The sequence below is a fragment of the Berghia stephanieae genome, chromosome 4, assembly GCF_034508935.2.
Source record: "Berghia stephanieae isolate SIO BIC M18660-M18661 chromosome 4, UCSD_Bste_1.3, whole genome shotgun sequence".
Lineage (NCBI taxonomy): Eukaryota > Metazoa > Mollusca > Gastropoda > Nudibranchia > Aeolidiidae > Berghia > Berghia stephanieae.
Window position 1 is genome coordinate 30699764 of NC_088363.1, and position 24622 is coordinate 30724385.

At 36.8% G+C, this 24622-nt stretch overlaps 2 protein-coding genes across 2 annotated transcripts in view; one reads left to right on the forward strand and one right to left on the reverse strand.

Moving 5' to 3' along the window:
• LOC144970408 (procollagen-lysine,2-oxoglutarate 5-dioxygenase 1-like) overlaps nt 1–7945 on the forward strand; it is a 37496-nt gene extending 29551 nt beyond the window's left edge. Inside the window, exons 18-20 of the mRNA XM_078910003.1 lie at nt 1554–1658; nt 2861–3007; nt 4525–7945. Of these exons, the coding sequence (XP_078766129.1) occupies nt 1554–1658; nt 2861–3007; nt 4525–4713 (441 nt within the window). The 3' untranslated portion in view covers nt 4714–7945. The remainder of the gene's footprint in view (nt 1–1553; nt 1659–2860; nt 3008–4524) is intronic.
• Nucleotides 7946–17548: 9603 nt separating this feature from the next.
• LOC144970409 (uncharacterized) lies at nt 17549–24622 on the reverse strand. The gene is made up of 3 exons (XM_078910004.1): nt 24434–24622; nt 20373–20438; nt 17549–18660 (listed from the first exon to the last, which is right to left on the reverse strand). The coding sequence occupies exons 2-3, from the start codon at nt 20417–20419 to the stop codon at nt 17808–17810; spliced, it is 900 nt and encodes a 299-aa protein (XP_078766130.1). The 5' UTR covers nt 20420–20438; nt 24434–24622; the 3' UTR covers nt 17549–17807.

Below are 24622 nucleotides of genomic sequence, written 5' to 3' on the forward strand. Positions count from 1 at the left end.
AATCCGAGCATCTCACCTGTAATGGGAGAGAGTTCAACAACAAAAAAGTGGGGGGGGGGGGGTGGCGAAAATTGAAAGTATTGCTCACTTGTACGCAAAGTCTTAGGTTTGCCAAAGGATTTATTGGTAATTGCTTGACCTCAAGTTTTTATTGGGGACATAAATTTTTAGAATGTCTTTAATACAGGAGATGCTGTTATTTCTCAATCATTTATAGACAACAGTACAAATCTTATAGACAACTCTATTCTCCACAGGAAGCCAAACCCTCCACCTAGTCGAGAGGTGGATGCTCTGCAAACAACGGCACTAACCAATGAGAAAAAAAAAGGTTTCAAAAGTTGCCTCTATCTTGTGTTTGTCTTCTCTCGCAACTTTGGTGGAGATTAGAATGGGGACAATAACGAAAGTTAAGCAAGCAGCATTTAAGATATTTACTCTTTTCTCTTGAAGCGCAATGACCCTCTAACTCACTTTCTGTTAAATATCTACTATTGAATCATTACCATTCCTTTCATATACTTCTTGAGCTGGGGGAACAAGCAATAGTCAGTTGGGTCAAGATCCGGACTATATGCAGGATGCGCTACAGTCGGGAGTTTGAACTGATTAATGCGTCTTGGATTTGACTGCTAGTGTGTGGTTGCGCACTGCCATGCTGTAATATCGAATCTTTACAACCTCAAACCCGTGCGAGTCTATTTTGAGGGCTCTTAAAGTTGAAACATATTGTTCAGAGTTCACTGCTTGCCCATATTCAAGAAATTTCATGTGAATTATGCGTTCCATGTCCCAGAAAATTGTAAACACGACCTTTCTCGCGGAGAAAATGACTTCGAATTTCCATGGGCTTGAAGAATATTAATGCCTGTACTCCATTGTCTGCACTTTTGCTTCCAGGGCGTAGTGTTGGACCTAAGATTTATCACATTTTCTGCAGAAAAGTCAATTCTTCCTTTCAAATGTTTGGAACAATGTTTTTTCTCTGCTTTTCCTTTCTGAAGTTAGCTGTCTTGGGACCCATCGAGCAGAGACTTTTCTATAACAATATATTTTTGTTTTACCCTTCGATTCGCAATAATCATACGATCAGCTGCTTCTTGATTAATCGTATCGGATGCAGAAAGTGGCCTCTGTTGGGATATCTTCTTTTAAAATTCTAACCCACTTTCAAACTGCGCCATGAATCACCATAAACGGTCTTCATTCCTTGATGGAGCTTTGCTGCGCAGCATCCTTTTGCTGTTAGAAATTCAATAACAAAGCGCTATATGACGAAATGTTCATTATATGTCTCCATTTTCTCAACCAGTGTTGTCTTGGTAAGTTTGTGATGTCACTCAATTATGAGCACAAATGGTGTCACATGAATTATTTATTGCACATGAGTGTAGAAATATGGTTTGAGAGTACGTGTGTGAAGTTTCATGATTGTACCTAAAATATGTTTTTGAGTTATGGGCAAAATGTACTTATATATCCGCCCGCCCTCGTATTTTATTATATCTGTTTTTTGTTTTTGTTTTTTGGTTTCCACATGAATTATTTGCAAGCCTTGTCCAGATGTTTACTGGTTCCCTATGGTCACGGATACATTTTGTGATGAATTTGTGGCAGAATTTGAAAACTATGGCCAGTGGTCAGGAGGCAAAAACAAAGTAAGAGGTTATCATTAAGTATATTTTAACATTTATTAGTATGTAGCATTTCGCCAGCAGTACTTACCTGGGTCCGTTTTCATGAACGAGGACTAGTCTAGGTTTAGTTATTTACCAGTCTAGTAAATGACTAGCCAGTCTTAAGCCCAAGCGAAGCAAGTGACTAAAAAAATCATATTTCATGAACGCTTTCTAGTCTCGGACTAGCCAGTCTCTTGCCTAGAAGTGACTAATTCGGCCATGTTGTACGGCAACATCACGCTCTCTTTACACGACAGCGTGTAATATGCCCGCCTTCATACATGCAACGCAACATAATATTTCCAAAGAGGAAATTATAACACATGCGGTATTGATTGTCGACTGTTATAGACTGCAATGATGTCCATCGTCGACTGTCAATTCTATATTTAGGAAGTTTCATCCGACGAACATGGAGATTGAAACTCAAAGAAATTGAACCCCCCAAAAATAATAATGATAAACAAACAAAAAAAGAATGTGTGTTCTGATTAATCACATTATTTCAGTCGGTTACAATGCCAACAGAATAACTTTTGTCTCCACTCTTCTTTCTAATCATTATTTTTTGGTTGTTCTTCGATGCAAACCCTTCGATTTCGGAGTCTCGTTCACTCTCAACTCGCGAGCCGTTAGATTCAGTTTGGTTTTTTTTCTAGTTTTTACTTTTAAAAATGTGTACTTTCGACGATTTGCACTTATCTTATAGTTTTTAAAGCCAGTGTCAATGGCAACAGGACACTTTTTTTCCTCTGTCATTCGTAACCGACGTATTTTCTTTCCGAATCGAAGCGCACTCAATCTAAAAATAGCTGCTGTCTTGTTTACGATATGGCGTCTCCTAGTAACTAGTCTCAGACAAAAGCATGAAGTCTTTCCTCCGCAAATGACTAAAACTTGGCCAAACTTAGTCCGAAGGTGGCATGATTTTAGTCTTGGACTTGCTTAGGTTATATGAAATCCAATCTATTCAAGTCATTGACTTGAAAACGAAAATAATGAATTATCAATGGTTCTTGATTTAATTCTTGTATCATAATGATTATTAACATGTCACCTTTTAATGATTTGAATTAATTTAGATAAAAATTAGATTTTGTCAAGGCACACAGTCCCATTGGAAATTTGAACAATGCCATGGTACAATTTTTTTAATTGTCATTTTGCTCCTCTTCTTTTAGGATTCCCGTCTTGAGGGTGGATATGAAAATGTCCCAACTGTGGATATTCACATGAATCAGGTTGGGCTGCAGAGACAATGGCTTCGCTTCCTGCAAAATTACGTCAGACCATTACAAGAAAAAGTATTCCTTGGCTATTTTCAAAACGTAGGTTATGGTACAAATAATAAAGTGTTAATCTGAAGTTTAAGATTATTTTTTAATTTTCATTTGATATGTTGTTCATGTCAAAAAATACGAAATTACATACAAAGAATTTTCACATCCTTTTTCATTATCTAAAACTCTTGCCTAAATGGGGATCCTCAACCCTCTGTTGCAGACTGGGGAGTTCATTGTTTTTGTGATTTCTAAAGTCATTTTTCTTTCTACTCCTTCCGTCGTGTTCTCTATTCTTGACCTAGCTTGATTGGGATCCCTAGAAAAAGTCAAATGTAGGTTGTTGTTTTGTTGGTTTGTTTGTTTGTTTTTGTTATTGTTTATTTATTTGTTGATTTATTTAGGGGGGGGGTGTTGAAAGATGAAATATAAACCCAAAAAATTACGATAATGCGTCAAAATTATAGATAGTAGACGGTCTAGTTAGATATAGATTTTTTTAGTGCCAAAAAAGTGCGGACAAGTTGATACTGACACCATGTCCACACTCATTTGAACCTTTGAAAAACTATTTCTGCTATTCTGTTGAAGCTAGACCGCCGATTTTTGATATATTTTACATTATTCAACCGATAAAAACTTATGAAAATCATTTTTTTTCTTCATTTTTTTTTCAAAATAACTCATTATTGGAATATTTTTTGTGGAGAACATGACAAAAGCGACATTTTGGCACAGCCAGATTTCTTAATCCGTCGTTGAATCTGACTCTTCGTTGAATGCAACATCCACTATAGTCCCTTTGTCGTCTTTTCTTGGGCAAAAATAACTCTACATCTGTAATGATTTTACAATGCTATTAGTTTTTTTTTTGTTTTTTTTTTTTCACAGATGCTAAAATGTGGTATGAGCACTGTATTATTTACAAAACGAACATAAAATTTATACTTTTTTTACATGTGCTATTATCATTGGATTTACAGAGTCCTGCAAGGCTTGTAAAAAAAGAGTTTATATTATATTCGTTAGCATTGTGAATCATTTGGCGTAACAACATTTCATTTCAAATCTGCTGTCGTACTTTTTTTCTATTACCTCCCCTCTCTAAACAAGAATTCAAACCCATATGAGGGTGAGAGGGGAGGTAATATAAAAAATAGGACAGCAGGTTTGAAATGAAGAGTTGTTACGCTAAATTTGGGTTTGCATTCTTGTTTAGTCTCTTAATTTTGCATCTTTTTCTTCTCATCGTCGTTTTCTTTCTGCCACCAGCACAACATAAAACATAACTGATGTCCATTGACTTCACTTTATAAATAAAGTCATTAAATATGGTGCTCATTTGCTTCTATAGACCTTTGTTCATAAAAAAAATTATTCCCAATACATCTCTTTATTGTAAAGAAATTGTAGAATACATTGCCACATCCTGTTGATGATACAATTTAAAAGGATCAATTCAGGTGAGGTTTACACTATTCTGAAAGGACTCATCTATGGCTATCATAAATTTTCTTTCTCGCACCCCTCCCCCGTCCTTTTATTTTTTTTTCTTTCTCAACTAGCCACCTCACGCAACCATGAACTTCATAGTTCGTTACAAGCCAGATGAGCAGTCCCAACTTAGACCTCACCATGATACGTCTACCTATACCATCAACATTGCCCTCAATAGAGCTGGTATTGACTATGAAGGTGGTGGTTGCCGTTTCGTGCGTTACAACTGTAGTGTGACAGCAACGAGGAAGGGCTGAATGATGATGCACCCTGGCAAACTGACCCACCTTCATGAAGGACTGAGGACTACGAATGGAACTCGCTACATCATGATCTCATTTGTTGATCCTTAAATTTTCTCATATGTGTAATTAGTCGGAAGGTGAATATTTTGGATTGCATTTGTTGCATTTTCTGAAAGCAAAGCATGTGCTCCCCAGAGCATTTTAATCTTTATTCCAAGTAAATTGGGTGATTTTTCATGAAGTTATGGTCAGATGTGTGGGAAAGGTGTCCAGCAACGTTTCTAAAATTTCATACTTTTTCAACTTGACTAGCTGTAAAAAATATTTAGAAGTGAAATTAAGCTTTGATATTTCCCGAAGATTTACAAAAAGGGTTGATTTAATCATTTATGACAAGTACCTAATTTTTTTTTTTTTAATTGACCCGCTAACTAAACTTGGCACTATCTCAGTTCAAACCGTTGCACCATCGGACTGATTATGTCATTCACTGTCACATAGTGTGATTTGTTGTCAATGGAATTTTTTTCTTTATAAGAGCTAGAGACTTTGTATTTGGCAAAGAATAGGCTGTAATTCTTTTTTAAATCTTTTTTTTGTTGTTGAAAGATTCGGTTAAGTTTTAATAAAACCATATAATATTGTTTGTGAAATGCCAATAATAATAAATAAATAAATAAATAAATGAGATTTTTTATATAGCGAAATATCCACTAAATATGCTCAAAGCGCTTTACAAGGGGTCCCTGGTCAACAGCAACATTTAACATGTAGGACGGGACATAACGCCTTTTAGGCGATATTACAATTTTTCGGACAAAGACAACGCTGTTAACGGCCAGGTACTCATTTTACACCTGAGTACGGTGAGAGAATGTGAGTAAAGAGCCTTTTCCAAGGACTCAACTATACGCCGAGCTGTGTTCAATATAAATTGTGCCAATTTCATTCTAAGGAACTTAGCACTAAATATAAAGTTTTACATGCTCAAATTGAGAAAGTATATGTAAGATAAAGATCTGAAAAAGTGTGTATAAAACAGTGCCAGACAAAAAGCAAGACAGAAAAATGCAAGAAAAGAAAACCATCAGTCAGCTGACTTTTTGGGGGGATGGTTTATTTTTTTGGTATTTTTCTTTCTTGCTTTGTCTGGCACTGTATCATACAGTTTTACATACTTTTTTTTATTACAAAGAATCTTAAGTTTTATTAAAATTTATAACAGTCACCAGATACTTGGATTTTCAAAAGTAAAATATTTTCATGATAAGAAAACTATTTTTTCTTTTTGTTTGTTTGTTATGATAATGTGATGTGGATGGATTCGCACCCACAAGTCTGCAAAAACCTGATAGATTTTAGGCATAAAAGTAAAGGACAGTAAAATTGTGGTTTATTTACGTTTTGTTGTTGTTGGTGGTGTTGTTTTGTTGGTTGCTTGTTTGCTTATAATATCAAGATGCTCTATTATATTCGTGAATCATATTTATTTGCATGAGAATGCACTATTTCATGAAAAATTAAATCTTTGAATGCATGATGAGATTGCAACATTAAGCCATATCGATATGATGAATCTTTCTGTATGCGTTTTTGTCTGTGTTTGTTTTATTTGTTCAAACATCAAATCAAAAGTCTCCAAAGTAATAGGAAATTCATCTACATGTGATCTGTATATAGGTATTTTTTTTATTTGCTATTGTCCTAATTGATGGTTCCTCTGTGACCTTCTGTTGCTATGCCTGTCAAGCTATTGACATGGATACCTTTTTTAACTATTATCTTATAGATAGTTCGAAGATGACGTCACTCAGGTCTTTGTTATTGTTTTTTGTAATCCGCGTTTATGAGTAATGCTCACTGAACTGTATTAACCTGACTATAAACGGTCACGGATACACACAGTTTTGTGTGTTGGTCCTTTATACTTCCGGATGGCAATATTATGAGCTTCTTAGCCAAGCGCATACTATCTATAGTATGAGCCTTTAGTTCTTCAATCAACATACAATGTATACACTTTTGAAAATCATGTCAGTTATCGTATATTTTATTAAAACTAATCGAATAAACATTTCAGTTGTTTCATGTTTTACTCAAAAATTTAAAATGAAGTATATTTTGGCCCTAAAATAAACCGCTGACCGTGAACCGAAGACCCATAGCCACCTTAAGTCTTTGTGTATATCCCTGAGTAAAAAGCCCACATATCCTGAGCATTTCCCACAATTTTAACACAGATGATTGAAAAATATGCATCGTGTCGCCAGGTTTTGCGAAGCAATTCCGTTATCAGTGTGTCAAAATATTGTGAGAAATACTCACTAACTGGGCCTGATCTATTTTGTGTATTTGACATGTGTACTAAGGGTATCTCAGGCGTTTTCATACATTTAATCTGATTGGTTAATGCTTAGTAACGGGCGAACGATCAGATTAGAAGATGCACACCATATAATTCGAAACGGAGAAGTGGATTTTGAGTGTACTGAATGAATGTTTTATACTTCAGAGTTTTATATTTTGGGAACATTTAAAATCCACAGATTTTTTATTAATGGCGCGTGCTTTTTCTAGTTTTTCTCAGCTGTCCCTCTATCAAAAAGTTGTAAAAATTTGTGTCAGCCTCAATTTGTCTTAAGTGAATATAGATTTTGGACCGTATTGATGCCATATCAAAAATGTTTTCTTCTTTGAGACCTATAAAAAAACTACTCTAAAACCTCTGTCATAAAATTAGAGATCTTACATTGTTAAATATGTAAACAAGTTACGCACCACAAAGTATGAGATGAATTCATCGTTTTTCAAAATAAATATCGTGCTCACACGGTAGTTCCGGCTAGTGAATATGATTTCACGGCACACTTGTTTCCGAATAATAACAATTCGCTTAAACTGTTATAAACTTACCACTTATGTAGTTTGCATTAAAATTTGAATGTATTATTTATGGCATATTATCTACATCATGTCACAATTACCAAAGACTGATATACATAGATAGATAGATAGACAGATAGATCGATAGATAGATAGATAGATAGATAGATAGATAGATAGATAGATAGATAGATAGATAGATATATAGATAGATATATAGATAGATAGATAGATAGATAGATAGATAGACATGCATTGCACAAAACAGATTTGGTGCTAGGAAAGATCTCTGTGTAACACAACATACAAGGTGTTATGAACAAGCTACATGAAATTTCTGAATTAAAACTTTGTTATTTGATTTTGTATCTTGGACTTGTTTATTTATGCGATGGTTTCCACATGGGGCTGTGTAAACGGGGTGGGGGGGTGGGCAGCTATGGCGATTAGGTCTTTGACAATTGATTTATACCACAAGATGTTCAACAACCGTGTTTTTGTGTGAAAAAACTGAAGATCACAAAATCCTCTTAAAGTCAAGATAGTTGAAATGTTGTACGTGTGTCAATGCAATAATCTGCTTGTTTCCTCTCCGATATGACCTAAATTAGTCTGAGGGTTTATGCAGCTCGATGTTATGACCTAAAAAAAGACCTTTTGCACACATTTTTCTGGTCATAAGGGAAATAAACCTTAATTGGGAGGTCCCTCTGGTACAAAGCAGTGTTGTCTATCTAAAAATCGCACGTCTTAAATGCCCATTGGGAAAAGGCGATAAGGGAATAGGATTAACTAGTCTGATGTCACCTCCGCCCAGCATCCAGCAGCTTGGTTCTATACAAAGAAAATCGGTACTTTGTATTCTTTATGCTGGCTTGAACTTTTTCACATTACATGTGATCAGAATGTATAAAAGTCAAAACATTACTTATAATTACTTATAGTAGGTTTCCGATACAGGTCCCTTTAAGGCTCCTCTTCGCCGGACTCAATCATCTTTGGCTTCATTTCTGCCTCAATTCCAGTTACTTTAATTTTGGCTTTGAAACTATATAACATTTCTTGGTCTGACCAAAACTTATCAAGACGGATTTTAAACGTATCTATGGAATTCGCAGTTACAACAGATGTTGGTAAACTGTTCCATATGTTGACGACTCTTAGGGCAAATGAATGTTTTCTCAGTGATGTTTTAGAATGCTGATGGAAAATTGTCAGTGGGTGGCCTCTATTTCCTGTTATTGGAACAGCATCACATGACATCTTAATAAATCCACCTGTTTCTTTGTCATATTTTCCCAACAGTATTTTGTAAGTTTCTATCATGTCCCCCCTGGCTCTCCTGTAACTTAGTGTTGATAGGTTCAACTTCTTCAATCTCCGAATAACTTAAATTCTTCATCCCAGGTAATTGTTTTATTGATCTTCGCTGCACTCCTTCGATTTGCTCTATCAATTTTATACTCAATGGTGACCAAATGGGGCTCGCAAAGTCTAAGGGGATCTAACAACTGATTTATATAGTGAAGGAAAATTCTTTCCATCCAAGAATTGAAATGATCTTCTTATAACTGCAAAAATTTGGTTGGCCTTTTTTTTTTTACCTTCTCTCCAATATGTTCCTCAAATTTCAACTCATTATCTATATACACCCCAATGTCCTTCTCTGAGTGAATTTATTCAAGAGTTGTTTGTCCTAGTTTGTAGTGGTAGGGCTCAGTATCCATTTTTCTTTCCTATCTTCATACATTTGCATTTTTCAAGATGAAACCGAAGAGGCCAGGTGCCACTCCATTTAGACATCTTATTAAGGTCTTCTTGTAGGGTAAAGTTGTCTTTTTCAGATCTTGTGGTGTTGAAAACTTTAGTATCATCAGCAAATAAGTATATGCCTGAGTTGGTCAATTCTGGAAGGTCGTTTATAAATATGACAAACATGAGCGGCCCTAGTACAGACCCTTGAGGGATTCCAAATGTATCAGGTTTCCATTTTGATTTTCCCCATTAACTACCACTTGCTGCTCTCTTTTGCTTATAAAACTGTACAGCCAGTTGATCATCTGATATGATATATGGTACGATCTCAGTTTGCTGATAAGTCGATTGTGAGGGACTGTATCAAAAGCTTTTTGGTAATCCATATATACACAATCTATGGTCTCTCCTCTGTCTGTAGCTTCCGTCCATTTGTCCATGACTTCTAACAGTTGTAAAGCTGTTGATCGACACGATCTCAATCCATATTGCTTTAAATGATCTTAAATAAGGAATTTTAGTTTGCCTCATTTTAAGAAACTTAATCCTTAGTCTAAAGTTAAATTACTAAAGATCAAGTTTCTCCACAAAGTTTACGAGGTGGCAATTCGGACTCGAGTCTGAATAGTCTCCCATGGCTATTCGGGCTCAAACTCCAATGTGCGTGTCATGAGTATCGTGAACTTGAATGTGTATGCGCAAATCAGAAGGGAGACAGTACGGGCTGTGGAACTGAAAGAAAGCAGAAGAAGAGTTTGGAAGAAATTCTGTTTTACTTGAATCAGACTGACACAGCCGATACCCTTAAGTCGTACTGTCGAAGGACTGTTGCTTGTCTTACTATCAGAATATTATTATTTTGTCCTGATTTTATTTGGACATCGTGTAAAGTTGTTAGAAAAGCTTTTCATTTAGACCCAAGGAATTTACCCAATGGAAACCGTACGGTGCTCTTATTGGCTAACCAACCAGCGGCCTCGATGAGAAAAATATCCGCCATTGAGACATTGGCTGGGAATCGCGTTACTATAGTAAACAAGCGCTGGTCGGCCGTTCGTGAAATCTAAGAAAATAACTTCCTGATCGCTCGTTTAACTCAAAATTATTCAAAACGATGTCTCTAAAATGATATAAATGTGACTTCTTAAGGTTTTCTTCACGGTCAAAACCACACAACATTCTATTAATGATTACGTCCTAGGCAAAAAGGAATATTGACAGGTCGACCGAGAGTTGGACTCGTCAGACGACAAACATCAATGCGAAGTGTAGAGAGAGTCAAGCTCTTGTTTGTCTTGTCCTGTTCTATATTATAGAGAACAGGATAAATAGTATAGCCTCGTTGTGAGTGGTTGCGTGTCATAGTCATGTTTTTAAATTGTTTCTGTTGTCTATGTGTGTAGTGATGATGTGGTGGTGGTTGTAGTTGTAGTAATAATGGTAATGATATGGTGGTGGTGGTGGTTGTAGTAGTAGTGGTAATGATGCGGCTATGTGGTCTAGTAGTATGACACTCGCTTTCGGATCGGAAGGTCCTGGGTTCGAGCCTCGCGCTCGGCGCATAGTTGAGTCCTTGGAAAAGGCTCTTTACTCACATTCTCTCACCGTACTCAGGTGTAAAATGAGTACCTGGGCGTTAACAGAGTTGTCTGTCCGAAAAATTGTAATATCGCCTAACAGGCGTCATGTCCCGTCCTACATGTTAAATGTTGACCAGGGACCCCATGTAAAGCGCTTTGAGCACATTTAGTAGATATTGCACTATATAAAGCTCAATTTAAAAAAAAATATATTTCAATGATGATGATGATATGATGGTGGTGGTTGCAGTAGTAGTGGTAGTGATGATAATGTGGTGGTGGTTGTAGTTGTATTAGTAGTGATAGTGGTGATGATGTGGTGGTGGTTGTAGTAGTAGTGGTAGTGATGATGATGTGGTGGTGGTGGTTGTAGTAGTAGTTGTAATGGTGATGATATGGTGGTGGTGGTGGTGGCTGCAGTAGTAGTGGTAGTGATGACGATGTGGTTGTGGTGGTTGTAGTAGTGGTAATGGTAATGATATGGTGGTGCTGGTGGTGGTTGTAGTAGTAGTAGTGGTCGTGATGACGATGTGGTTGTGGTGGTTGTAATAGTAGTGGTAGTGATGATGATGTGCTGTGGTGTGGTGTGTAGTGAAGATGGTGATTGTGTTGGTAGTAGGATATGATGTGTGGTGGTGGTGTTGTAGTAGTGAGGTAGTGATATTGATGTGGTGGTGATTGTAGTATAGTAGTGATGTGGTGGTGGTTGTAGTTGTGGTGGTGATGTTAGTTTAGGTAATGTAATGATATGGTGGTGGTGGTGGTTGTAGTAGTAGTGGTAATGATGCGGCTATGTGGTCTAGTAGTATGACACTCGCTTTCGGATCGGAAGGTCCTGGGTTCGAGCCTCGCGCTCGGCGCATAGTTGAGTCCTTGGAAAAGGCTCTTTACTCACATTCTCTCACCGTACTCAGGTGTAAAATGAGTACCTGGGCGTTAACAGAGTTGTCTGTCCGAAAAATTGTAATATCCCCTAACAGGCGTCATGTCCCGTCCTACATGTTAAATGTTGACCAGGGACCCCATGTAAAGCGCTTTGAGCACATTTAGTAGATATTGCACTATATAAAGCTAAATTTTTAAAAAAATATATTTCAATGATGATGATATGATGGTGGTGGTTGCAGTAGTAGTGGTAGTGATGATAATGTGGTGGTGGTTGTAGTTGTATTAGTAGTGATAGTGGTGATGATGTGGTGGTGGTTGTAGTAGTAGTGGTAGTGATGATGATGTGGTGGTGGTGGTTGTAGTAGTAGTTGTAATGGTGATGATATGGTGTGGTGGTGGTGGCTGCAGTAGTAGTGGTAGTGATGACGATGTGGTTGTGGTGGTTGTAGTAGTGGTAATGGTAATGATATGGTGGTGCTGGTGGTGGTTGTAGTAGTAGTAGTGGTCGTGATGACGATGTGGTTGTGGTGGTTGTAATAGTAGTGGTAGTGATGATGATGTGCTGGTGGTGGTGCAGTAGTGGTAGTGATATGATGTGGTGTTGGTGGTTGTGTAGTAGTGGTAGTGATATTGTGGTGGTGGTGATTGTAGTAGTTGAGGTAGTGATGATGATGTGGTGGTGGTTGTAGTAGTAGTGGTGGTGGTGGTTGTAGTTTGTAGTAGTAATGTAATGATATGGTGGTGGTGGTGGTTGTAGTAGTAGTGGTAATGATGCGGCTATGTGGTCTAGTAGTATGACACTCGCTTTCGGATCGGAAGGTCCTGGGTTCGAGCCTCGCGCTCGGCGCATAGTTGAGTCCTTGGAAAAGGCTCTTTACTCACATTCTCTCACCGTACTCAGGTGTAAAATGAGTACCTGGGCGTTAACAGAGTTGTCTGTCCGAAAAATTGTAATATCCCCTAACAGGCGTCATGTCCCGTCCTACATGTTAAATGTTGACCAGGGACCCCATGTAAAGCGCTTTGAGCACATTTAGTAGATATTGCACTATATAAAGCTCAATTTTTAAAAAAATATATTTCAATGATGATGATATGATGGTGGTGGTTGCAGTAGTAGTGGTAGTGATGATAATGTGGTGGTGGTTGTAGTTGTATTAGTAGTGATAGTGGTGATGATGTGGTGGTGGTTGTAGTAGTAGTGGTAGTGATGAGATGATGGGTGGTGGTGGTTGTAGTTGTAGTTGTAATGGTGATGATATGGTGGTGGTGGTGGTGGCTGCAGTAGTAGTGGTAGTGATGACGATGTGGTTGTGGTGGTTGTAGTAGTGGTAATGGTAATGATATGGTGGTGCTGGTGGTGGTTGTAGTAGTAGTAGTGGTCGTGATGACGATGTGGTTGTGGTGGTTGTAATAGTAGTGGTAGTGATGATGATGTGCTGGTGGTGGTGCAGTAGTGGTAGTGATAATGATGTGGTGTTGGTGGTTGTGGTAGTAGTGGTAGTGATATTGTGGTGGTGGTGATTGTAGTAGTTGAGGTAGTGATGATGATGTGGTGGTGGTTGTAGTAGTAGTGGTGGTGGTGGTTGTAGTTGTAGTAGTAATGGTAATGATATGGTGGTGGTGGTGGTTGTAGTAGTAGTGGTAATGATGCGGCTATGTGGTCTAGTAGTATGACACTCGCTTTCGGATCGGAAGGTCCTGGGTTCGAGCCTCGCGCTCGGCGCATAGTTGAGTCCTTGGAAAAGGCTCTTTACTCACATTCTCTCACCGTACTCAGGTGTAAAATGAGTACCTGGGCGTTAACAGAGTTGTCTGTCCGAAAAATTGTAATATCGCCTAACAGGCGTCATGTCCCGTCCTACATGTTAAATGTTGACCAGGGACCCCATGTAAAGCCTTTGAGCACATTTATAGATATTGCACATATAAAGCTCAATTTTAAAAAATATTTCAATGATGATGATATGATGGTGGTGTTGCAGTAGTATGGTAGTGATGATAATGTGGTGGTGGTTGTAGTTGTATTAGTATGATAGTGGTGATGATGTGGTGTGGTTTAGTAGTAGTGTAGTGATGATGATGTTGTGTGGTTGTATAGTAGTTGTAAGGTGATGAATGGGGTGGTGTGGTGCTGCAGTAGTAGGTATGATACGATGTGGTTGTGTGTTGTAGTAGTGGTAATGTAATGATATGGTGTGCGTGGTGTGTAGTAGTAGTAGTGTCGGATGACGATGTGTTGTGTGTTGTAATAGTAGTGGTAGTGATGATGATGTGCTGGTGGTGGTGCAGTAGTGGTATGATAATGAGTGGTTTGGTGGTGTGGTAGTAGTGGTAGTGATATTGTGGTGGTGGTGATTGTAGTAGTTAGGTAGTGATGATGATGTGGTGTGGTTGAATATGGTGTGTGTTGTAGTAGTGATGGAATGATATGTGGTGGTGGGGTGGTAGTATGGTATGATGACGATGGTTGGTTGAGTGCGTATGATGACTTCTCTTGTATAGTGTAAAATATGGCTGGTTGTTGTGAAATGAATATTAGGTTGTCGTCTACAGTATGTTGCCAGGGACCCATTAAAGCGCTTTGAGCACATTTAGTAGATAGCACATATAAGCTCAATTTTTAAAAAAATATATTTCAATATGATGATAGAGGTGTGTTGCAGTATAGTGGTAGTGATGATAATGTGTTGTTGTAGTTGTATTAGTAGTGATAGTGTGATGATGGGTGTGTTGTATAGTATGAGATGATGATATGTGTGTGGTTGTAGTTGAGTTGTATGGTGAGATATGTGGTGGTGTGTGCTGCAGTATAGTGTAGTGATGACGATGTGGTTGTGGTGGTTAGTAGTGTATGGTAAGAAGGTGGTGCTGGTGGTGGTTGTAGTAGTATATGTGTGATGACATTGTTGTGGTGTTGTAATAGTATGTAGTGATGATGATTGCTGGTGGGTGCAGTAGTGGTAGGATAATGATGTGGTGTTGGTGTTGGTAGTAGTGGTATGATATTGTGGTGGTGTGATGTAGTAGTTAGGTAGTGATGATGATGTGGTGGTGGTTGTAGTAGTATGGTGGTGTGGTTGTAGTTGTAGTAATGGTAATGAATGTGTGGTGTGGTTGTAGTAGTGTGGTATGATGCGGATGGTCTAGTAGTATGACATGTTTCGATCGAAGTGGTTCAGCCTCGGTTGGGATATTGAGTCTTGGAAAAGGCTTTACTAATTTACCGTACTCAGTGTAAATGAGTACTGGGTTAAAAGTTGCCAAAAAGAATATGCTAAATATCCGCCACATAAATTGACAGGCCTGTAAGCCTTTCACTTATCATAAGCTGACTATAATAAAGCTCAATTTTAAAAAATAGTATCATGATGAGATTGATGGTGGGGTTGCAGTAGTAGTAGGAGTGATGATAATGTGTGGTGGTTGTAGTTGTATTAGTATGATAGTGGTGATGATGGTGGTGGTGGTTGTAGTAGTAGTGGTAGTGATGATGATGTGGTGTGGTGGTTGTAGTAGTATGTAGTGATGATATGGTGTGGTGGTGGTGGTGAGTAGTAGTGGTAGTGATGACGATGTGGTTGTGGTGGTTGTAGTAGTGGTATGGTATGATATGTGGTGCGTGTGGTTGAGTAGTAGAGTGGTCGTGATGACGTGTGGTGTGGTGGTTTTAGTAGTGGTAATGATGATGATGTGTGTGTGTGGTGAGTAGTGGTAGTGATAATGATGTGGTTTGGTGGTTGTGTATAGTGGTAGTGATATTGTGGTGGTGGTGATTGTAGTAGTTGGTAGTGATGATGATGTGTGTTGATGTAGTGTGGGTTATGGGGATGATGTGGTGGTGTTTAGTAGTAGTGTATGATGATGATTGGTGTGGTGGTTGCGGTAGTAGTGTAGTGATGACATGTGTGGTGTGTAGTAGTAGTGGTAGTGATATATTCTGTGGGTGGTGGAGTGAGTGTGGAGTAGTATGTTAGTGATGATATTGTGGTGGTGGTTGTAGTAGTGACAGTGATGATGTGGTGGTTGGAAAACACATTATAGGTTATTATAATACATGATTACACACATTCTCTAACTTCATTTTTGACAGCTTCATTGTGCCATAAATATACGCAACGGTTCTGAACAATTCTATTGTGGATTTTGATATTGTTTGTTGTTTTTCTTGTGTCGTTATGTTGACATAGAGACCGAATGAATGGTAATGCTTACATTCCCAGCCCAAGATATAATGGCGCTGAATGCTTTCATTGGTGGACACTTTGTAGGCTTCGTACGTATTCTCATTCGTTTAATTCTATGTTTAGACCTCAGTTTCTAATTTCTATATGGACTTCCAACTGATCAATGATTTTGTCTTTCTCGTAAAAAAAAAGCAGGTTTCGACTGCTTGTTGATAGTTACTATAACATTATTATTTCATTTTTATCATTTGTATGTAATTGTCAATAACTAAAATAAATTCGAAATTTACTGCCAGGGAAGGCTATTCAGATTCGAATCCAAACAACTTATTGATTGCACGTGCGCATTGAAGTTTGAGTTCAAATAGCCATGAGAGACTATTCAGACTCGTGTACGAATACCCGCAGCCTTAAGTTTACCTTGACATGATTTTATTGGTTTGAGTCAGTTGGTCACATTTGGCAAAATTCGGCTTTTTATCCACAACTTTGGAGAAAAAGTAATCAAAAAATATTCGTCAATTCGTCACATTTGGGCGATTTCGGATCTTTTAATCAAAACTCCAGTGAAAAGTAATGAAAAGAATATTTTCTAAATTCAGAAATGGGTATAGGAAAAGAACAAACTTCGATTGTATTAATTCTTGAGTATTTTAAAGGGTCATTTACATAGATAATATTAACAAACATGCATTCTTAAAGCAGGTCAGTGTCACAAGGGGAAAAAACGATATCAAACTTCACACCTATATAAGAAATCGCTCAAATTCCGCCAACCAATAAAAATTAAGCGAGATCGTCTGGAAGACACGCCCCTCCACCTTATCTTCAAAACAAAGACTCATAGGCTTATAAAACCTTCCACTTACAACAAGACCCCCTCTCCCACAAAAATATCGTAAGGGACAGACTTGTTTTATCCTGTTCAGTGGTGTGATATTCATTAATTAGGGGTGAGTGGATTACATTGAATTAACTTTCTTAAATTTCTTTCTAATCTACAGTCTGTGTCAACAGCTTTTTCTGCATACTTTACGTCTCTATTCCTAGGAAGTTGATATGCATGATATCATTATGACTTTGTTGCATGTAATGTGAACATATTTAATTTCTTCAACCCTCTCCTTACCAACTATAGGAAAATCGTCACATTCGTTACGATACAACCAACATTTTTCTTATTCAAATTTCTTTTGTACATCATGAACAGTGTGTTCTAGAGCTCGTTTTGCTTAAGAAATTATGTATGGCAAGAACTTATTGCTATTGTGTTTGAGTGATAAAAATTATATTTTTATGTTAGTTGGGTGTGAAGTTTTGGGGAAAATCCTGAAAATGTCTGGTAAGGAGAGAGTTAATACCATGGTTTCGCTAGTTTGTTTATCTAGACCGGTACTTCTTGAGGCCAGAGCACCTATCAGTTGTTATTTTGTTATTTCATGCTATCTGAGAATTAGCATTATAAATAATATAATATAATATATATATATATATATATATATATATATATATATATATATATATATATATATTATAAAAACAAAAACCATGAAATAATAGTGCTCAACTTTTTTTTATAAAAGGAGCAATTTATAAAACATTTCAAGTATAATTATGATTATTTAACTTCTACAACATTGTTTCAAGCGTATTCGGGAAGGTCGCTGCATTTTGAAGATCTGGTGGTTACATAATTTGCCGGGTGTTTTTTTTAATGTCGGTGGATTCATCAAAATTCTTTATTGGTGCTTCCTTTAATGGCCTTTTGTATTGTGTGTGCTGATGGATATATTTTGAGAAAGGTGTTGACTATTCACTGGCGAGGTTGTCCTTTAACTATAGTGTAGATTAGGTAATAAAATCTTGGATCTGTGGTTGCTTGGGGAATCTTCTCTGGAGTAGAATAAAATGGATATTTGGGGATCGATGGAAATGAGTCCCTGGTTGTTGAAGCGATCTTTTCTGGAGTGGAATAATATGGATATTTGGGGGTTGATGGAAAAGAGTCCCTGGTTGTTGAAGGGACCTTTTCAGTCGTGGAATAAAATGGATATTTGGAAGATGATGGAAATGAGTCCCTGGTTGTTGAAGCGATCTTTTCTGGAGTGGAATAATATGGATACTTGAGGGTCGATGGAAATGAATCTCTGGTCGTTGAAGGGGCCATTTCTGTCGTAGAATAAAATGGATATTTGGGGGTTGATGGAAATGAGTCCCTGGTTGTTGAAGGGACCTTTTCAGTCGTGGAATAAAATGGATATTTGGGGCTCGATGGAAATGAGTCCCTGGTTGTTGAAAGGGCCTTTTCTGTCGTAGAATAAAATGGATATTTGGGAGATGATGGAAATGAGTCCCTGGTTGTTGAAGGGATCTTTTCTGGAGTGGAATAAAATGGATACTTGGGGGTCGATGGAAATGAATCCCTGGTCGTTGAAGGGGCCTTTTCTGTCGTGGAATAAAATGGATATTTGGGGGTTGATGGAAATGAGTCTCCGGTTGTTGAAGGGACCTTTTCAGTCGTGGAATAAAATGGATACTTGGGGGTCGATGGAAATGAGTCCCAGGTTGTTGAAGGGACCTTTTCTGGGGTGGAATAAGATGGATACTTGGGAATTGTTGGAAATGAGTCCATGGTTGTTGTCTGAATTGGCATTGCGTCTGACAGACTGAGGAAACAATTTTGGAGAAAAAATGTCTTTAGAAGTTTGAATAAGTCTTAAGGCTCTTGTAATACTATAGATAAATTTAGCACTAAGAAAAGAGAACGTAACGTAAACAACTAAGAGAACGGTCTGTTAAATTCATTTGGACATGAAAACATGTAATATTTTTTTAGGTATTATGCGTATAAAAAATTAAGTAAAATGCGGCTATGTGATCTTGTGGTATGACACTCGCTTTCGGTTCGGAAGGTCATGGGTTCGAGCCTCGCTCGGTGCATAGTTGAGTCCTTGGAAAAGGCTATTTACTCACATTCTCTCACCGTACTCAGGCGTAAAATGAGTACCTAGCCGTCAAAAGTGTTGTCTCTGTCGAAAAAATTGTACTATCGCCTCACAGGTGTCATGTCTTAACACATGTTAAGTGTTGCAGCTGAACAGGGACCCTTTGTAAAGTGCTTTGAGCACGTTTAGTTATATTGTTCTATATAAAACTCAAATTTTTAAAAAGGTTTTTAGGCAAAGGAGATACACTGCATAATGATCTTTGCAATGCCACAAGGCAGGGCAGTCATTTTTTTTTCTATTCCTTTGCGGGAAACACTGAACAATATACTTGCTTACCAGCATAAATTGTTACAGCTCGTTTAGCATTACAGTAAATTGTATAGTAAAATAAAGAGAGTAAAAATGACTCTTATAAAAGATACAAATCAAAGTAAACGAAGTTTCGGTCTTTGGCCTTCTTCGGATAAACAAGAAAAGGAAATATTAATATGTTGTATTACATTGGCATTATAGTTAAAATGTTAGAGCTACAAATGTATGTGTGTAGGTGTGTGTGTGTGTGTGTGTGTGTGCGTGCAAGGGAATAAGAGATAGAGAGGGAGAGGGACGGAGACAGAGAGAGAGAGAGAGAGAGAGAGAGAGAGAGAGAGAGAGAGAGAGAGAGAGAGAGAGAGAGAGAACGACAGTGAGATGAAGTTTTGAGATGGAATGTAAACCAAGATCAAAACTATATAAACTACACAAGTTCAAACACTTTACAAGGAGTCCCAAGCCAATAACAACACTTAACACGTACAACAATACATGACGCCTGATAAGCGATATTACATTTTGTTTTCGACAGACATCACGCTGTTAACGGCCAGGTACTCAATTTACACCCGTGTACAGTGAAAGAATGTAAGTAAAAAGCCTTTTCCAAGGACTGAACATTGCGCTGCTCCAAGCAGGGCTCGAACCCTAGACATGCTGGTCCGAAGGCGAGTGTTCTACAGCAACGCCACACAAATAACAGATTTTAAAAGATTATTATTAGTTTGTTTGTTTTTTTTTTTTTGCCACCGCAGTCAGCTACGTTTTTAAAGTTTTTAAATACTTTTACCCCGACGTATCTTATTTTCAGGTCTGATAACCTAAATTATTACGGTCCCATTGTTGTAATTGAGAAACTCTCACGCCAGCGCAAAATATCCTCCATTACAGCAATGTAAACCGAGCCCATAAATACGACCGGTTATCAGATGAGAAAATATGTTCACGTCGTTTACCCCTACCAAAAATTCAAATTCTTTAAATGATTAATAATAATAATAATAATAATAATAATAATAATAATAATAATAATAATAATAATAATAATAATAATAATAATAATAATGATAATAATTGATCTTTATTGTCCATAAATTGTAACAATATTCGATTATTACCGTGCCATCGTCAGCTCCATGATGAAAAGAACGAGAAAGGTGTGCATTTTTGTAAACTGCAAATTTCTGGAAAAATAAACAGATTAACAGAATTACATAGACCTCTAGATAACAGAAAATAACATCCTTTCTTTAAAAAATATAGCATTGTGGAGAACATTGTGCTTATTTGAGTCAATAAAAAAATTGATACGGCGCACAACTCTACTGAAAGATTTGAAAATTAGAAATGTATTTTTTACAGATAGATAAACAGATAACTTGATTTCCTTTTATAATCTAAAGTCAGTTTGAAAGTTCGTTGAGTCAAACAGATAATATCATAAAATATGTACCGACGACACTTGGCTCCCAAAATCAACTAATTTTGACACTGTAAAAAGTTGTCAATTTGCGTCATCTATTTATGACATCAAGTATTATTATTACTTCCGTTGTGTTGTTGATTTAGCGGTGATCAGTTTTGTTATGATATGTTTTGTGTGTGTGTGTGTGTGTGTATGTTTGTGTGTGTGTTGTGTGTGGTGTATACATGTGTGTGTGTGTGTGTTGGCATTTTTCAGCAAATCGTGGCATTCATAGTGATATTATTCACTTGATCACATGAAGGTATTTCAGTCGCCATTTTGATTCTTTTTTTACTATTAGGGTTAGCTCGAGAGGTTAGTCATAAGTGTTATTTAAGGTGCTTGGGTGTTTGTTTTTCCATAAGTTAAGTAAAGGGGAGACATTCCGAAAGCTCCTACATCCCCAGTATTCTTTAAATTTGTATTTTCACCGTTGATGTTTTGTCAGGCATTTATTTATTCAGTTTGTCATATAGAATTATTTTTAAAACTCTAGAACAAACCTTGATAGATTTGTGAAAGTTTAAAATTTCCTAATTTGACCATTGTTTTGATTTTCGGCCGCCATTGTGATTTGTTAAGTATTGAAAGGTAGTGCAAAGCGGTCCGAGAGCTGTTTTTTTTTTTCTATTAGGGTTAGCTCGAGAGGTTAGTCATAAGTGTTATTAAAGGTGCTAGGGTGTTTGTTTTTCCATAAGTTAAGTAAAGGGAGACATTCCGAAAGCTCCTACATTCCCAGTATTCTTTAAATTTGTATTTTCACCTTTGATCTTTTGTCAGCACGGTGGTAGAACAGCACATTCAACGTTCAAAATTCCAATTCCAAAAACGGATAACAGCACCTGTAGCATCAGTCGCCAATCAGACATAGCTAAGTTACTGAAGAGTAGTTCTCTCATAATTTGGGATGAAGCACCTATGATGGACAGGCGTGTGTTTGAATGTGTGAGCAGGACATTTGTGACATAACAGGCAGTTCAAAACCTTTTGGGGGCAAAGTGGTTGTACTTGATGGGATTTTCGGCAAATTCTACCCGTTGTTAACAAAGGAAGTGAAGCCGATATATTAAGTGTCACACTTAACAAGTCAATTATTTGGAATTTTGTCACCATTTTTCACATGAACAAGAACATGAGGGTTACTGATGACAATAACTGTTTTGCAAATTGGCTTCTCCGCATCGGAAATGGTACAGAGCCGGTTTTCAGCGAAATAGGAAAGTATTCTGTTAAATTACCTACAGCGCTATGCCTTCCTGAAAATGACCCAGAATGCTTGATAAATGCTGTATACAATGATTTGAATCTGAACTTTGCGGATGAACGTTATCTATCAGAGAGAGCAATTTTGACTACAACCCATGAAAATGTTGACAAAATAAATGCAGCCGTTCTGTCCAGGTTGACCTCATCAACTGAACAAATTTACCGCAGTGCTGATTCCATTCAAAGTGACTCTGACATCAACTTATACCCGATTGAATTCTTGAACGAACTTACACCTCCCGAACTTCCTCCACATGCATTACATTTGAAAGCCAACACGTCAGTCATGCTGCTTAGAAATATAAATCCTAAATCAGGCCTCCTAAATGGCACCCGTTTGTTAATAATTAAATTAGGTTCAAAAGTATTAGAAGCCAAGATAATTACCGGTAGTAGAGCTGGCGACATAGTGTTTATCCCTAGAATCAATCTGACGACAACAACTGATTCAGGCTTACCATTTATTATAAATAGAAGACAGTTTCCGGTAAAATTGTCATATGCAATGACAATTAACAAGTCTCAGGGCAGACATTAAGCAAGGTGGGGATTTTCTTCCCACAACCGGTATTCACACACGGACAACTGTATGTTGCTGTGTCACGGGTCAGAGGCTATAGTGGCTTACACTTCATGTTAGGCCACACAGAAAAATCAACCGAAGATATACCAAATTACACAGACAACGTTGTTTACCAATCTGCCCTCATTAAATGATGGTGAGTACAGTATCGAATGAAAATAGTTCTTTCCCCGCGAAATTGCGGGCTTTTTACTAGTCTGATAAAATAGAAATAAAAATATTAGAAAAATACCGTCACCAAAACTATCCGTGTTTGATTTCACTTTAGCCCAGACTTGATTTTTTGTTTGTTGTTTGTTTTGTTTTTTTTGTTTTTGTTTTTTGTTTGTTTTGTTTTTGTTTTGTTTTTTGTATCTGTTTTTGTTTTTTTTTGGGAGGGGAGAGAGAGAGAGAGAGAGAGAGAGAGAGAGAGAGAGAGAGAGAGAGAGAGAGAAATTGTCGTCGCTATGGATAACTTTAAAACTCAACAATTTACCCTCAAGAGGATTAGACATCACTTCAAAATAATTAATCATGGAAGCTGGCATCAACTTTCATTTTCAATTACGATTTATTGATTTAGAGATGTTAGAGAAAGAACGTGAAGTTCTGAAATTGGATCCGAAATTTCGTGATTCTACAAAATTTTCGTAATAGTTAGTAGGTCTGCTTCAATTTGACAATATCTAATATTATTTTGCTGGATGATTTACATTGTGCTACAAAAACATGTAAATTGTGAACGGATAGATAAATAAATAGCGTTTTTAAATAAATTAGATGAAAACAAAGTGATAATACAAGTGACGCTAAAGAAATAAATGGAATAGGAAGATGTTGAAACTCAATCCGCGAGTAACGATTTACCTAATTCTTCTTAACTTGTTAGATGAAAACGAATTAGTCACTTAACTTAGGATGTTTTTGCTCAATTATAACAAAGGGTCCATTTGTGACCCACATTTTACATCTGTATCGTGTCGGGATGGACAGCTGCTGGAAATTGTATTTATGGCCATCAATTATGTGACCCACCGTCTCAAAACGGTATTATGTCGGGATAAACGGGCCCTGGACACTTAATTTAGAATAAAAATGATAAGAAATATCAACTTTGGGAGTTGTTCAAAGTAGTAAGAAATGATATCAATTCTCTACCATACACCAAGTTAATTAATCCCACGTTTCATATTAGGGGCTGTAAAATCAGTTTTTGACACACAGATCATCCCAACGTTCATATACCGTTTGGAGAAGGAGGGTCACAAATTTGAAGCGTGAGGTTAATTAATTTATCTTGTCTATGATGGAGAATGAGAACACCGCCTACATAACACTCGTAAGATCAATCTTAGACTATTCCTGTACAGTTTGGGACCCACGATGGATCTTTATGATAATGATTGATTTGGACTAATCCACCGACCAGGTGTCTCTAAAGGGCTGCTTATTATTATTATTATTATTATTATTATTATTATTATTATTATTATTATTATTATTATTATTATATATTATTATTATTATTATATTATTATTATTATTATTATTATTATTATTATTATTATTATTATTATTATTATTTTTATTATTATTAATTATTATTATCATCATCATCATCATCATCATCATCATCATCATCATCATCATCATCATCATCATCAGCATCATCATCATCATCAGTATCATCATCACCAACTTCATCATCATTATTATTATTATTATTATATATTATTATTATTATTAATATTATTATTATTATTATTATTATTATTATTATTATTATTATTATTATTATTATTATTATTATTATTATTATTATTATTATTAATTGGGTTATTCTGAAAATCCCATACTGAAAATCGAACTCAAGAGTAAAGACTTACCTCCTTATTCTTAAGTTGTTGAATAAATGATATAAAATTGAAAGATGAAAATTCACGTTAACAATAAAATGTAATCTGCTTTCAGAATTTCACAACTCAATTATAACAAAAGGGACAATTTAATTTATAGTCTTTTTATCGAAAGAGACCAGTAGACAAATTGTGATTGCTCTAATTGAAACTGGTGGA

Excerpts from the sequence above, each read along its gene's own strand:
- LOC144970409 (XM_078910004.1), bottom strand. The coding sequence starts at position 20,419 with ATGCACACCTTTCTCGTTCTTTTCATCATGGAGCTGACGATGGCACG. Across the intron at positions 18,661-20,372 it reads ATGGAGCTGACGATGGCACG|TCTGTCAGACGCAATGCCAA; the intron begins GTAATAATCGAA and ends TTGTTTCCTCAG.